The sequence below is a fragment of the Sparus aurata genome, chromosome 23, assembly GCF_900880675.1.
Source record: "Sparus aurata chromosome 23, fSpaAur1.1, whole genome shotgun sequence".
NCBI classification, from domain to species: domain Eukaryota; kingdom Metazoa; phylum Chordata; class Actinopteri; order Spariformes; family Sparidae; genus Sparus; species Sparus aurata.
Window position 1 is genome coordinate 2,914,518 of NC_044209.1, and position 16,409 is coordinate 2,930,926.

The following is a 16,409-nucleotide window of genomic DNA, read 5'->3' on the forward strand; positions in this document are numbered from 1 at the left end:
CCCCTCCACCTTCTGACATGAAAGTCAGCTCATATACATGTAAAGTTGTGATATGACGCTTATTGTAGACATGTTGATGTGGTTCATATGACATGGACAAATTTCAACATATATGTTGGTTTGCTGAAATGTAAAACGTCAAATGTCCATTTAGTTTACACTCCTCTGTATTTAAAAAAAAAGGTTTTTCTAACGTATCAGTGTGGGTGTCTGCTGCCAAGAGTTCATATCAGTCAAACCCTTATAGTTCTGCTTTATTGGAGCATGTTCTGTAATGGCTTGTATTAAAGATATTTTGTGTGTGCGTGCGTGTGTGTGTGTGTGTGTGTGATTGGTCCTAATGGTATTAGCCATATATTGTATTGGTTTACATTATAGACATGTGCAATTTTATGCCTCTTCAAATATTTTGGGAGCCCTAAATGCCCCCAGGGTCCCGGCTGCCAGGGACATCTAGAAATATGCCCGCTTAAAACACACTAAAATATTGAGGCAGAGTTTTTTAATGGAGCGTACAGCATTGAATATGACAGAGAGAGAGAGAGGAGAGAGAAAGAGAGAGAGAGAGAGAGAGAGGGAGAGAAGATCAGTCTGGTGTTTTTACGACAGTGGACTATAAATGTGTCGGCTGTAAATTGTTGTGGAGATGCTGCCGCTCTCAGCGGCTGCTACAAAGGAGATAAATCTGCAAACACACACACACACACACACACACACATACACAAACATAAACACATATGCAAACTGTGTTAGAGCTGAGGCAAAACTATGATGACCTCTTACTTTCCTACTTTCACTGCTTGTAATTCTTCACTTAAATTCATTTATTCATTATTAACTGACATATGATAATACTGGAGGCAGCAGGAATGTAAGAAATACAGAGGTAATGAGTTCACACACCCCTCATGCTTCCCCTTTTTTTAATTACATAGCTTCATCTATCAATCTTTATCTGGTAAATTAAAGTGTAACTTAATAGTCTAACTATTAAGTTATACTTGGTGTGAGGTTTATTTATTAACGCGAGGTCTAACTGCTGTTTCACTGTCTTTTCCCCACGACAATTAATACAATTATGGTGAAGAAATACGGAACCTTTAAATACATGGTTGACCCCTAACTGTTACTTTTGAAATGTATCAGTCTAAAATAAAACATATATTTGAAAACAGAGGATGGACAAAGTGCTTGAAACATCAGCTCCCGTTAAGGTACCAGTTGTCTGGTCATCATCAAGTACATTTATATTCTACTCAACTATAAATCTGAGGTTGGTGAGAGTTGGATTGTTTTGCAGTACTTCCCTCAGCTATCACCCTGAAAGGACTCCAGAGCCAACAGACTGAAGCATGGGTGGAATTTTGGGGATATTAATTTTTTTTGTAGTTTTTAGAAGTATTAGTAATAGTATTTGCTGTATGACCATAAAGATCCAGGGGTAGAATCATCTCCAGATTGAGCAAATGAGACAGATGTAACGTTAATTAAGAATGTAACAGTGACGGCTGCTTCGCAGCTGGATGTGTCTTGATCAGTGTCGGGGGAAGTATTCAGAGCCTTTACTTAAAGCGACTATAATTGGTATTTTTATAACAATGCATCAAATGGCAATGTGAAAGGAGTCTCTTGTAGTGATGAACTTACAGAGAAGCTTTATATAATTTTACAGTTAGTTTCAGCTGATTGCTCACATCTCATTGTTTTCAGTGAAAAAGCTCTAAAAACAGACTGTACACTCCCTGCTCAGCACCAAACAGCAGGTACATAAAGATAACAACTATAGCTGGTGTGCATTTAGCATCTTCAAGGATACATATTATGAAAAGCTCACTTTTTCAATGCTTGTGCACATACATTTGGGTATCTGGAGTGCCCATCAACTCGCCAACTGTTATATAATGCTTAAGTCAAGCAACATGATTTTGGCCTTCTTCTCTCTTCTTGAATAACACCCCTAACCTGAGTATCTCCACCCATGCCTTGAGTCCTACCTGTTTTCAACACCAGACTACCAGTTGCTAGCATTATGCTGAATATAAGGGTTAAGCACAGCTGCTCTGTTATCGGCTGTACAGACCTACACATTTTTAACACAGTCAGCATTTCTTCAGTGGGAAAACACCAGACATATTTAATAAGACAAGGGTCAGCAGGGCCTGCTCTGCTGCTGCAAGAATCAACACAAATGTCTTAATTTACTCCCATCTGATGTCAACACCCAGTGGATTATATTTTTTGATGGAAAGTTTGTCTCACTGCTCAATGATCTGTGGATTTTACTACACACTACGTTATGGACTTCTGAAGGAGGGCCAGTAACAGTACAAGCTGATGAATACATCGATACTGGCTCTTTGTGGCCCAGCTTCAAACTTTGAAAATGTAAGTTTGACTTATTTATGTTTCTGTACTTTTTGTTTTAAAGTTTAGCTGAAACAGACAGACGTGATGATGTTACTCAACTGTACTTCCAATGTGGTGTGATGTTGGACTTATTTCGTAATACTGAGTCAAGAGACACCTTGTGAATGATAAGCTTAATTCAAACCCAACTAAATGAGGAGTAATAGGTTTTATGCCCGTTACTGTGTTTTTAGTGTGCCTTAGTGCTTGTAACATTACTGCAGTGCAAGCTGAAGTAGTGGCTTTGTTGTTATACAAGGCCCATTTTGCTCCAGGATCCTCATCGGTATGTTTATCTGTGTTGCTGCTGTCTGTTACTTGATAGACAAATCCTGAAGATCCCCTTATAGGTACATGAGAAAAATAAATAGTCAAACTGCAGGAATCTATTTGTCTGGCAACTGTGTCTGACTTTGATTAACCTCCAGCAGTTAGCTTGTTAACTTCATTCAAAGGCCGTTACAAAGCTGTAACATTAGTGGCCTGCTGGGCAGTGAGGCCGAGGTCAATACAGATCATATTCCTTCTCCAGTGTGTAGGGTGGTGATGCTTTTGGTTTAGTAGTGGTTCATGTGGTGATATTCATTGTCATAGTACCTCGAAATGGAAGCTAGATACACCTACAGAGCCCAAATAAGAGACCGATAGTGGTGGAGTCTTCCGGCTCAGGCAGGCATGAGCTGACCAATCAGAGCAGACTCATTGCAGGAAGGGGCTGGGGCTTAAAGAGACAGGAGCTAGAACAGACAAAGGGGGGAATTGAATGCTACAGCACTGGGCAGTATGAGAAAACTGATTTTTTTTTAGCATTAGAGCATGTAAACCTATTCGAGCAGTATCTAGTACCATGTCTCCTTTAAGAGATATTTCCCCTTAGGGGTTGGAAGAGATCAAAAACAGAACTAAAAGAGAGTGAACACTGGACAAATGTGTTGTGGAAAGAAACACAAATCTAAATAAATGTTGTGTAATGTGAAAATCAACAACTCTGCTGCTGCTAGTGTCCCAAATGAACTCACTCGCTATTGATATGTTGATGTTGAGTACACAATTTGTTTATGCTGTCCCAACTAGGCAGAACAAAATCAGTATTATTTGCAGGTTGGAGTAAGAGGTTCTCCAATAAATGCAGTGCAGTCGCAAGTACAACACGCATTTCTCAGTGAAACTAAAGTACAAGTATGGTGTATTTGCCTGATTTACAGTCAACAATATTTTATCACACTTGATATAAGACACAGTCACCTTGAAAGTAACATTTCAGGGACATAAAGGAACACCCTTTTTCATTGTTCTTTTACTTACTTGAAGAGGCTTTTGTCTTCATTTAGTTTTTGTCAACTTCATTAACCTGTTTTCTTTTTTTTCTGCATGAAAAGAGGGGAGGGGGAGACAGATCAATGTGTTGAATGGATCTTTCATTTTTAGAAGGGTGATTTTTTTCCCCACGTCTAGATGCAACTAAATCCTACACATTAATCCTTTTAACTTTTAACATTTTCCCTCACTGAAGACATTCTACAGTCTGGCATTTACAATTCTTTATCTATATCTTAATCTTATCTGCAATTATACATAATCTACAATTATTATCTACGATAGTTCCCTCATTTGTGTCAAACAATGGTGTTTGACACAAATGAGGGAACTACTAGCCTACCCACATTTGTGTGTCTGTGTGTGTGTGTGACCTCAAGGCTGTAGAATGTAGTCTGTCATTCTGTCTTTTCCTCGCATTGAACTGCTCTATGTGCAAGAGTTATTTACAGCACACACAACACACACACACACACACACACATGTGGGTAGGCTAGTAGTTGTGGGTGTTGGCAGAAAGTACTGATCAAACAGACAGACAGACAGACAGACAGATAGACAGATAGATAGATAGATAGATAGATAGATAGATAGATAGATAGACAGATAGATAGATAGATAGATAGATAGATAGATAGATAGTCGGAAGAATGTAATTAGAGGGAGGGTGGGGTTATGGGATGGCAGGACTATGACTGGTGAGGAGAGAAAGGAGTAATGTGTAATGTCAGAGCGCCTCCAAGTGGCCAGACTGGAAGCTGAGAGGAGAATATGAGGCTCGGCATTCCGATCTTCAGTCCCATCAAATTCTCTTTAATTCATTGTAATTCAGTTAAGTTCCTTACTAAGCAATTCTCATGTTTGAACATTTTTTTATATGCATTACTTTAATTATAATTATGATTGTAATTATTGTTATTATTATTATTGTCATGTATAATAGTAATAATATAACTATTGCATTTTCTTTTTAATGTTCTCACAATGAATTTTAAATGCACTTTTATAATATCATAATGTGTTTATAGTGTTTAAACATTAAAATACTATGTGTTATTAAGAAACATTCTAATTCCTCTATTGTTAGTTAATTAGTGATGTGGGAATTCTTAGAATTATAGTAATAAAATATGATATAATACAATCACTGGAATTAATATTGTATTATTTATATATCTATGATAGAATATAGTAATAATATTATAATTATTTAAAAGCTGTTTGTCTACAATCATTTTGATTTAGATAGCAATGAATTAATATCAAGCATATTCATTATTAACTTCATTGTTAATGAATTTTTAAAACGTAATCAAAAAAATTATCAAATAGACAACGACAACGTATATATAATGATTATTTTTTTAAATGTCTGGGCTGATTATAGGTATTCATCTTTTGTTATCTGATTACGTTATCTGTTCATAGCCAATCCTGTGTGGAAACTTGGCAAAACACACAGATAGTACAAAAGATACATGAGAACTAGGTAGGAACTAGGAAGTACGCAGTTAAAAATGTTTTATTATGAACTTTAGAGACTGAATTTCAGCAGTCTAGTTTTAGCAGATCATTTTTTATTCTATTTCGTTTTCTTTTGTTTGAGTGGTCTGGATATTTGAATATGAAAAAAAATTTCTATTATTAAACATTAAAAAAAAAAAATTCAAAATTTCAGAGAGGGGAATTCAGACTACATGAATTAAGAAAGATACTTTAATAGATACTTACCCTGATAAAAAAGGTTAGTTATTTTATATTAAATATTAGAACCATATTATACACAGTATAATGACATTCAAATCTTTGCTTCCATACAATTCCATTCTTCTGGGTTTTCTACTTGAAGTTATGTTTCATTCACTAAAAGTTTAATCAAATACAGTATGTTTTTACATCCAACAAATGATCTGCTTTGATAAGCTATAAGTCATCTCACATGACCAGCTGACATACTGTATGTACCATCCCTTTTTTTCACTTCGGTGTGCTGGAGGTTGGTTTGAATTACTTCTTCTATTGTATTAGCAGCCAGTTTGGCCAACTGAAGAAGTCAGTGGACAAGTATCCATCTAAAGCACAATTTGTAGTCAGTCACTATTTTTAATTTAATTGATTATTTTTACAGGCACTTCCATTTCAGTTTTTTAAAAACACATACATTTAAAGACTTGTGTAAACCAAAGTGCAGACATGCATGCAGATCTTCGGATGGCCACTAGTTGGCTCCAACGGAACTCTAACAATAACTGAAGTGAATGGGAAACCTTCAGTGTCTCAGAAGGTGTAGATGGCATTTACATCTGTTACTCACACATTATTGTTATCTTGACATGTTACCTGAACAAGGCAAAAGCCATACAAATATTGCTGAATTGAATTTGTAAAAGTATTCCAAGTAAAGGAGCCATTTCACATTATGAAATACAGGCAAGAATAAAATATGTAAACTGACAATACAAAATGGACATGTGTACAGAAGATGTGTTTTTGACTAGACTCTCTTTTTTGGTTTTCCATTGTTCAAAACTGTGGCAGCTGGCATTCACAGAAATGGGGTAATGGGGGGTAATGGAGTCCAGACTAACCCTTTTCTTTGTACAATACGGAGAACCTTCAAACGACTGTCAATTACAACCATCATTTTTAAAATTTTACATTTGTTCACTCGAAGAGAGATTTCAAGAAATGGCAGCCTGCCAAATCTTGCATGGTCAGTTCACAGAGTGCTTGTGCTTTCCTCTGTTTGGTTGGCAAATATTTTCCATCTTATTAATATCCTGACTCATGTAGAGAATTATATTGACATTCAGAAGTTCTTCACCATCACAAGAAGCCCAAAGTACATAGTACATATTAATATTATCGTTTACTTGTGAATTACCATGAACACAGTGTGGTTTTATGTAACAAATATGTATAGTTTGTGTTTTGTGACTTTTATTCAGCAATTTCCTTTAAAAACAAAAGTACTTTATAGAACCAAAACTGGGGATAGAAAATCTTTATTTTCAAATGATGGCGTCATTAATGCATAATACAGGAAATTAAACTCATATAGCAACACTCTTGACCAAAACAGTCTGATAAAGATGTAAAATTAACCATTAAAATATTCTACCATTTGGTATAATCACTGACAAAATACTGTTTCACTGATGCATTTAAATGTTTCCCAGTAAACCAAACAAAATGTTTGCTTCTCGGGCTCATGAATCCCAACATTACTCCTTGGCTTGCATATAACGATATTTCTGGACTATAATAGCAGAAAAAACATTTCATTGCATGAACTAGGAGAAATTACTGGTAACATTAGAGATTTTGCAAACTGTCTGGTCAGTGTGAATGTCACTCAGCCTTAATAAAGGTTAAAACATTCCTCAAACATTTCCTCTGTAGAACACTCCTACTCTCACCTCTGCTAATTTTTTCAACCTTTCATTTTGTAGCCAGGTAGTTTTTCTTTTCATTCCCTCCATATCCAACCCATCAGAGAGGAGGAGGAAGACCATCTATTAATGAACAAATTGGAATTGTCATTAGGCTGCCTGTGCAGGGAGATGGGCCTTTTGGAAATAAAAGAAAATCCTGCTTAATTAATGGTGACATCAATCATGGTTTGGCCCGATTGGCTAAGAGGCGGTCCATCTCCTGTCTGATTTATAGGCCAGACATGAGAGAGAGAGGTGAAGTGATGACAGAGTTAGAGTGGAGGAATTAGTAGGAGTAAAGAGAGGGATATAAATAGAATCTTCAAAGTTTCCTTTGTTACTTCATGTGTCATTACCTCTTTTTCTTCAACACAAAGAGGAAGCAGTAAGTTGTTAACATCTCACAAATCCACACACTTAATAAATATTAAATATTTCTCATAAACATATTTCGATCTTACTTATCAATTTGTCATTTGTTTCTTATGATAAAGGCTCACTATGACTTTTTTACCAAGTCACATGCAGTACTTGAGTAAGGAGAACTGAGATTCTATTAAACAGGAAGTCAAGACAAAATATTTGACCTTTCTCTGGAAATAAAAATACTAGCTGGACCCTGGGGAAGACTGTATGTACCACAATACTAGACATCATTAACTCAAGACACATTTTAGAAGGTCCTCAACAATACGCCAGCCATTTTGGTGAGAAACAGTGAATCTACATAAATACAGCCTAAAATAAACTCTACGGGGTAATTTTTTTGTTTGTTTTTGTTTTAGTTTTTTTTTATAAAGGCAAGGTAGTTGTGCACATCCAAATACCGTTTATGGTGTGTGCTTGATAAAAGAAGAGGAAAATATTTTAAACAAGGTCTGTTTTTTTTATTAAAATATCAACACATAATGGCAGCTATAATAATAATACATTTCATTTTTATAGCGCCTTTCAGGGTACCCAAGGACACTTAACAAAATGGAACAAAAAAAAAACAAAGAATAAATGGATAAACAAAAAATATATAAAAGATAAAAATAGAAAAGTTGATTGATTTGGTTGGTTCTAGAGCTGATAGGCCTTATTAAAAAGATGGGTTTTTAAGTCTCTTTTGAAAGTCTCCAGAGAAGTCTGTTTGCGGATTTCAGCTGGGAGAGTGTTCCAGAGAGTGGGGGCTGTTACACAGAAGGCTCTGTCACCAAAGGTTTGTAGTATGGTGTGAGGGATGGAGAGCTGGTGTGTGCCTGATGAGCGCAGCGTCCGGGACTGGGTCTAGGGGTGGAGGAGGTCAGACAGATATTGGGGGGCGAGGGAATGGAGAGATTTATAGGTCAGGAGGAGAATTTTGTAGGTGATGCATGATTTAACTGGGAGCCAGTGAAGTGATGTGTTGCCAGGTTTGGTGCGGGTGAGGATACTGGCAGCAGAGTTCTGCGCATACTGGAGCCTATCCAGGGTTTTGGAAGGGAGCCCGGACAGGACTCCATTGCAGTAGCCCAGGCGGGAGGTGATGAAGGCATGGATGAGGGTCTCAGCCACAGGTTCAGAGAGCGAGGGCCGGAGTCTGGAGATGTTTTTGAGATGGTAAAAAGCTGATTTTGTAATGGATTTTATGTGTGATTGGAAAGATAGTGTGGAATCAAGGATGACACCCAGGTTGCGGACTTCCGTGGATGGGGAGATAGTGCAGCCGTCCATGTCCAGGAGAAGATCTCCAACCTTCTGGAGCAGCACCTTGGAGGCCACAACCATGAGCTCTGTTTTATTGGTGTTTAATTTGAGTACACTGTAAAATGTTTCACCGTAAATTTACAGTAAATTACTGGCTACTAGTTGCATTACTTTCACAGTAATTTTACAGTAATTTATTGTGAATATTTCACAGTAATGTACTGTACATGTTTCACAATAATGTACTGTAAATATTTCACAGTAAAATACAATGCAACTACAGCTGCATACTGTAACTTCACAGTTGCCATGCCCATGGAATTACTGTGATATAGCAGTATGTAGCTGTGGAATTACAGTATCTTGCTGTATGTAAATTACAGTAATTGCCTGGATTTTTAAAATGTTTATTGTAAAAGTAATGCAACCAGTAGCCAGTAATTTACTGTAAATTTACAATTTAAATAATACTGTAAATTATTGCAAATTTCACTTGTTACCTGTGATTTTACCACACAAACATGCTTTGGATATGCTAAATTAAAAGTCAAAACAAGAACAAAGAAAACAAAGACAATACTCATTTTAACTTTTTCATAATTATTATTAAATTCAGCAATTTAGATTATTTACTAGAGCATTGATACCCAGCCCTACAATGTACAACAAATCAATTTACAACCACATATACTGTATAAACAATACAGTATTATTATTCGTCTGAACATATACAATATGATCAAACTACATTAGAATACTACAACAATTTTATCTTTAAACTGACCACTCGAAGTCGACAAGCTTTCTCTGGAGCGTGCTCACACGCTGATTGATGCCTCCACGCTTTTTTGACTTCGAGCCGATCTCAGGGTTAATGCCCAAGAAGCACCTGTAAACAATAAGCAAAGACAACTTTCAGTTTTAATATCACATTGTTTATCCAAGGCACATGCAGTGGTGCTACTTCTCCTTTAACTAAATCCTAAATTAGAGAATGCTCAACCATAGCACTCACTCTCACTGGCCCTTATTTATCAAATGAACGTACGGCAGAAAACCGTGCGCATGACCATTTCCACGCAAGCTTCGGCATTTATCAATTTGGACTTGAGCGGAAGCTACGATCAGACCTCATGTCAGGTCTGAGCTTGTGTACGCAAATCTGAGTCTGTGGATTTGCGGTGCAGCACAGCAAAATCTGGCTGAGTCTGAAAATAAGGTACAGATAAACTCCAAAGTGCATGAGCCATCTTCAGGATATTGCAGATTGAAGTTATAGCAGCTTGCAAAAACCGCAGCTATCCCATCGATGAAGCCGTCATGTGGTCCCATCACCACCTGTCCTTCAATGGACAGCATCCAAGTGCTAGGCTTCATCAAGTCACCTGAAATAAACAGAGATACCCATCTTGCACTGTTGTAAAGAAGTGGAATGCTGCACAAGAGAGGAATGCTTATATTTAATTCATTTTTAAGTCTGAGGGTTTTTTTTAGCATCTATCAATGATTTCCATCGTTAATGAGCCATATCAGTTGATCAAATCTTTTTTACTGACAGTTTTTGTATAGCTTCAGCCTTTAAAGAACTGGAAATGCTGCCCGGTGCAAACTTACATGAGCAGTTAACAATTAGCTCAGCTGATGTTAGCAAACAGTCCAGACTGTGAACTTAAATTTACACCCTGCTGAAAATATGACACTGGACATGTCTGGATACACACATCTATCTATAAATACAAGGAATCTCTGTCTGTCTGTGTGTGTATGTGTCTGTTGGTCAAATATCTCTGCGGATAAGGATCACACTGACCCGAGACTTTCAACATGGCTGCTGCGTGGTTCAGTGGTGTGCATCTAAGCATTTGTTTGGACTGCAATGATACCGTGAATTAATTATTTCATAAATGCTTTACAAATTCCGCTGAGCATTGTCCACCAGAGCAACCACAGTCACATGCGCACCAGAGCCAATCACTGAACACCGTGGCCACGTGCGCACCAGAGCCAATCACTGCAGAGCTCAAGCCCACGACATACCTGAAGAAACAAGCAGATTTATACCTGCAGCGGCGCGAGCTGGACCGGGATTTTGCCGGCGGTTTGGTCTGTTCTGTTCTGTCCTGTGCATCTAAACTGACTGTTGCGGATTAATGAGATTAAACAAGTCTGGACCGAGTCTGTTCGGGTCTGAGGAGATCCGGAGACGCGCGGACAACAAAGTGGAATCGGAATCTGTGGATGTTCGTGTGTAGCTAGCCGCTAGCTAGCTGCTAGCGGCTAGCTACACGGCCCACCTCCTGAGGCGTCGGACCGGACGCATCGGCATGTCCAAAACCGGACCTAGGGTAAATAATGTCCGCCACGCTTTTTCGCGAACATTGCCGTCACGTTTGCTTTGTGTCTGGTGCAGGAAGAAACAGTAAAAACGGGCTTTTGTCACGAAAGTGTCCAAGCAGCAAGTTTGGTTGTTGAGGAACAGGAAGTTGTGGGAGGGACCTAGGCGGATGATTGACAGGCAACGACGGTCGGTGTGTAGACAGCGATATTGAGAGTTGAGAGATTTGTGACATTTAGCGTGTTTGGAGTGTATAGATAGTGTGTTATGTAGTGTTTGGTGTAGTGTGTTTAGTGTGTAGTGGAGTCGGTTTTTTGTTAAATGAGTCAGAATAATGAGGAGAAGCTGAATGTGGAGCAGGCAGTGCAGCTCTTCATTCAGCTGGAAGGAGCTCAGGCAGACCTGAGCATTGCCTGCATTTAAATGTAAATAGTTACATATAACTTTGTACATTTTTTGAATGTATGCACAAATTTAGCAAACAACAATTTATATTTGCCTTATAGTTATAAGTAAAAAAAAAAAAAAGGTTTGTTAAACATATTTGTGGTTTTCACAGTTAAAAAATCTAACTTTTTCTACTCGGATTTTATGTTTTTTTTTGTGATTTTAGGTCCATTGTGTTAATACAGTATGTCAAAATGAAAAAAGAACTGTACAGTCACACATGTGAGGTTGTGCTGAAAATAATGACTCCAAGTAAATAGCTTTTAAGGTGAAATATAATGGCAAAATCAAAAATAGTCAAAAACGGCCAATTATACCCTGGAATATCGGATTTCACAACAAACCTAAATATCCCTGACGTCCCACCTTCAAACACAGCCTCATTTGGCCATCCATGAAAAAGCTGCTTAACCTCCCACTTTTTTTATAGGAATATACTTTTCTTACGGGCACTGCACTAGTTTAACAAATACAATCCATTTATAAATGAAAAGAGATCTGTAAAAAAAAGGGGCTTTCCATTGATGTGAGTGTTAAGGTTTGCAGCATGCTCTGCTACGAAATGGCTCACGTGTCAATTGTTTTTGTAATCGGCAACTATAAATCAATGAGAATTCACCAATCTCATATTTACTGTACTGAAGATTGGCCGATTTTGATTGATGGCTGATCTATCGGGGCATCCTTAGTGATACAGTTCCAAACCAAATTTTAGTACTTAGGCACTACCCTGGAATGCTGGAAAAAGCAATCTGAAATCTCTAAAATCATTTACTATACACCAACTACTGGTGCACTACTGCTTAATATCACAGTCAGAAAAGATGGAGTCAAGCAACAATATTGAGGGGAAAAAACATGTCAGAGACCAATAAACAAGTTATGTGAAATGATCATGTAGTGACTTTTTGGTTCATTTTTAAAATAACCATACAGCTCAAAATATCAATATAAAATCCAGATATCAACAGTACCTTGGACAATCAGGCAGGGGGTGCTCGGTAATGTCACTGTTCTTTGGACATCAGCGGCTGTGGCACACGGCTGTAAAACAAGAAATAACATAGTTCTATGGTACCATATATTCAACATGGTGCATAAGAGACGTTTTGATGGTTCCAATGATTTAAAGGTCAATTAGAGCAAATGTTATGTGACAACATGCGAATGACTGTGATTAAATGTGTGCATGTGTGAAAGTGAATAAACTATCTAATGAAATCACAACTTGCTTTTTTATCTTTTAAACAACTTACATCATTCTCAAGCATGATGGCATTCTTGGGCTCTCTGAAGTATGCCATCAGGAGCATAAGGACACATGCAGCCTTGTCTGAAGTCTCTGGCTCGTAATTGTTCAGGACATCCTGGATCCCAGGACGACGGCTGTGTTCCTGACAGAAACAAATGACTGTGCTGCCTTTATTGTTCAGGGCCTCTTGCAACTTATTGAGGATGGAGACATCTGTCAGCAGACCAAAGTGGGAGTAAAGTCCTCTTTGCGAGAAGAGAAAAGGCCATTCCTCCTTAATTTCTGCAATGGCTGGTGCAGGCACACTGTTCAGGTACTGGCGCTGAATGATGAATGTCTTCTCCATGAGAGGGTCAGCTCTCTCTTCGCCGCCCATGCCTTCCTCTGTGTACATTTTGCACAGTTGACTTTTCATTTCAAGCAAGGTTGCCTCAGTCTCTCCAGGAGGACGTTCTGCAGGACACCACCTCACACATCCATACTGGTCCACAGGGCCTCTTGCCACTTCTCTGGCCCCATCTGCCACCCCAGTGCGGGGCCTTCTCTCTCTGCGTTGCCGAGCAAGAGTGTTTTTTATATTTTTATATTCCACTCTTGTTTTAATCTGCTGAAGAAGAGAGTGACAGCCATCTCCAATAATGTCTCCTTTTTTCCCGACATCGGCAAAAGTTTTCGGATAGTCCCTAACAATGCTCCGGGCGATACACTGACACATTGCTCTGGTTGGGTTGGGATCATTTTCCAACATTTGGTCCACCACTACCTTCACCATCTCTCTTCTGTCCCCTGGTGATGGTCTTGTTTGATCTGCCAATGCTTTTTGAACTGCTGCTGGCGTCTTGTACCATCTGACCCGGAAGTTTGTAAACCATTGCTGGTCAGGCAGTGTGGGTGACGGCGAAGAAAGTGTGTTTTCGGAGCTTGATGATGATGGATATGGAGTACTTGAGCCGGGAGGAGAGGAAACAACAAAGTCTATGTCAAGCACTGGAAGTCCTAGAAGTGAAAGAACAAAAAAGATTAATAGATATAGGGAGGGCAAAAGGTAGATAGAGTATTCTTGCTGAAAAAAGCTTTAGTTTGTGCAAGCAAACTTATTAAATGGTGCAATTTGTACCATTCTGCTGTTAAAGACCAAATGTTAATCACCACCCCTAATCCCAGATAAAAATAAAAAATCTACAAAAATAACTGGTATTTGAACTTGATGTCACGTGTTTGTTCAATGTTCCCATGGCAGTGTCAAAATATGGATTTACCTTCATTCTTAATGCCATTCAGCAGTTTTTTGACACTGGATTGGTCTGAGGTATTGCTCCAGATCCTTTTCTTGTACCAAAGCAAGGTCTTCTCTGGTCTCCACACTAAGCTCTTCAAACCCTTCCATCAAGGAAGTCAGGGTTTCGACAGAAAGGCCTGGTAGAAACAATAAGACTGCTTCCTTTATGTCTTGATGATTCATTATCTGAAAGATAAACATGTCAAACATGAATCAGTTACCATTGTGCACGAATTGTCTGTTTTCTATGTTTAAAGCTACATGTTTTTGAGCTTTATTGTCACAACAGCGAGGACTGAAGAGTGCCAAGAACTGTGACAGTGTCACTATAAAATCTATAAAAGTCAATAAAATGGTGAAAAATGTTAATCACTGTTTCCCAACAAGACATCCTCAAATGTCTTGTTAGTCCACAACCCAAAGATATTCACTTTACTGTCACGGACTACAGAAACCAGAAAAGATTAATATTTAATAAGGTTCAGATGGAGGGCGTGTGCGAACATGAGGGTGCCTGGAGGCTAACAGGCTACAGTGAATATTTAGGCTAAAAAAATTTACTAAATGACGTAGTTTCAAGTCAGCTGTGCATGTCGCGGCTTTGGGACACTTGGATTGCAGTGGACGAGCAGTATGGAGGAAGTTTAAAATGATCTTTGCATAAATGCTGCAGAATGTTTCCCCTGCAGCTCCACCAGCATTTTGAGGATTAAAAAACTACACCGGCCGTCATCAGCATGAGAGTGAGTAGATGACGACTGAATTTTCCTTGAGGGTGAACTATCTCCTTGAGAAGCTGGAATCCGAAAATTTGGATTATTCCCATCTCAAATAACTAAGTTGTGCATTATTTTTTTTTTACTACTAGTCACTGTCCTGTTTCTTTTGTCACCTGGCTGTTTAAACTGCCTCTGAAAAAGAATGGTGAAGGGCAATCAGTGACAGGTCATGCACTTTGTAAGCTGGAAGAGGATGGTAGTCAAGCAAATCCTCATGCTTGATGCAAACATAATCCTCTCTGGCTGCTCCTAATTCACAGTAGATGCCCATGTCTCTCAGCTTTATAAAAGTATGTTTCTCCGTCACAAAGTGCACAGAATCATGGAGAACAATGACCAGGTTAATTTTCCCAACATAAAGTTCTTCATCATTGTTCCCAAGCAAAACAAACATCCCTTTTCTGTACACAGTGCCCTTCACTGTGACATTGTTGCAAGCCACTGCAGATTGTGACTCAAACTCATAACTGGCTACAGATGCTCTAATCCTGTCATTGTAATCATTCACATAAAACTCTGTACCCTTTTCTACTTGTATAGGTGGAGGGAACAGGTTTCCTGCACTCCAGTAGGCTTGCAGCAGTTGGTGTCTCTCTGCCAGAGTTTTGCAAAGACTTTTGAAGTTGTGTAATTTTCTGGCACACTGTTTGAAAAACGTATGTTTGCTTTCAAATCTTAGCGTCCACAGGCGGATTAGTGGGCCAAAGTGTATGATCAGCTCTGGATAATGGCACAAATAATGATGCTTTGGCTTCAGGGGATGGTCAGGGAAGAGCTTTTTCCTGTCGTATATGTACTCTTCAATGATGACTTTTAGATATGCTACTTGACCTGCTGTAATGGCTGGTGCGCAGACAAGTTCCACTATTTCTCTTAGCTGCAAAATGAGCTACCATACCTCATTGTCATAAGGATGCTTTATCCGGTCACCTACCAAGAGAGGTACCAATCTAAGCAAGCACCAGTTTTGAGCTGCATGCCCACTTAATCTTTCACTGCCAGGAGAGAGATCTGCCGGTTTGTCGATGCCATCATTTCCTTGGTATTTGAATTGGTTCTTACACCGATTTAATTGCAGGTAAGTAAAATGCTTCTCCTTTACTAAATGACCAATAAACAAAGCCAGGTCACAAGAGACAATACCCTCAAACAAGTCATGGCCAAGGCATGGTGGAAGGCCAGGCTGGCAAACATGGAAATGTGCAAGCTGGTTAAAAGGAGAGTCAGACTTAATGCCGCATACAGAGTTGGTGTCACTAGTTTTTAGATCATCCAAATGACTTTGGTATAGTTGTGCTGTTCTAGTGGTACCAGACAAATGTGGTTCATTCACAAATGTATCTCTATCTATCTCACAGTAGCGACAGAAATGATCAGCACGACTGAAATTTTCCAAAAAGCCCCCAATAGAATGGGATCCCAAGCTGTCTCCTGAAATGGCAACTAAAGTAGCTCTAACAACACTGCCATCACTTATCATGATACCTCT

General features: G+C 38.7%; 1 protein-coding gene across 1 annotated transcript; it reads right to left on the reverse strand.

The window, feature by feature from the left end:
• Window positions 1-9,602: 9,602 nt before the first annotated feature.
• Window positions 9,603-14,324, reverse strand: LOC115574956 (uncharacterized). Its single transcript, XM_030406653.1, has 5 exons — window positions 14,135-14,324; window positions 12,867-13,864; window positions 12,585-12,654; window positions 10,055-10,213; window positions 9,603-9,724 (listed from the first exon to the last, which is right to left on the reverse strand). The coding sequence occupies exons 1-5, from the start codon at window positions 14,322-14,324 to the stop codon at window positions 9,603-9,605; spliced, it is 1,539 nt and encodes a 512-aa protein (XP_030262513.1).
• Window positions 14,325-16,409: the final 2,085 nt, after the last annotated feature.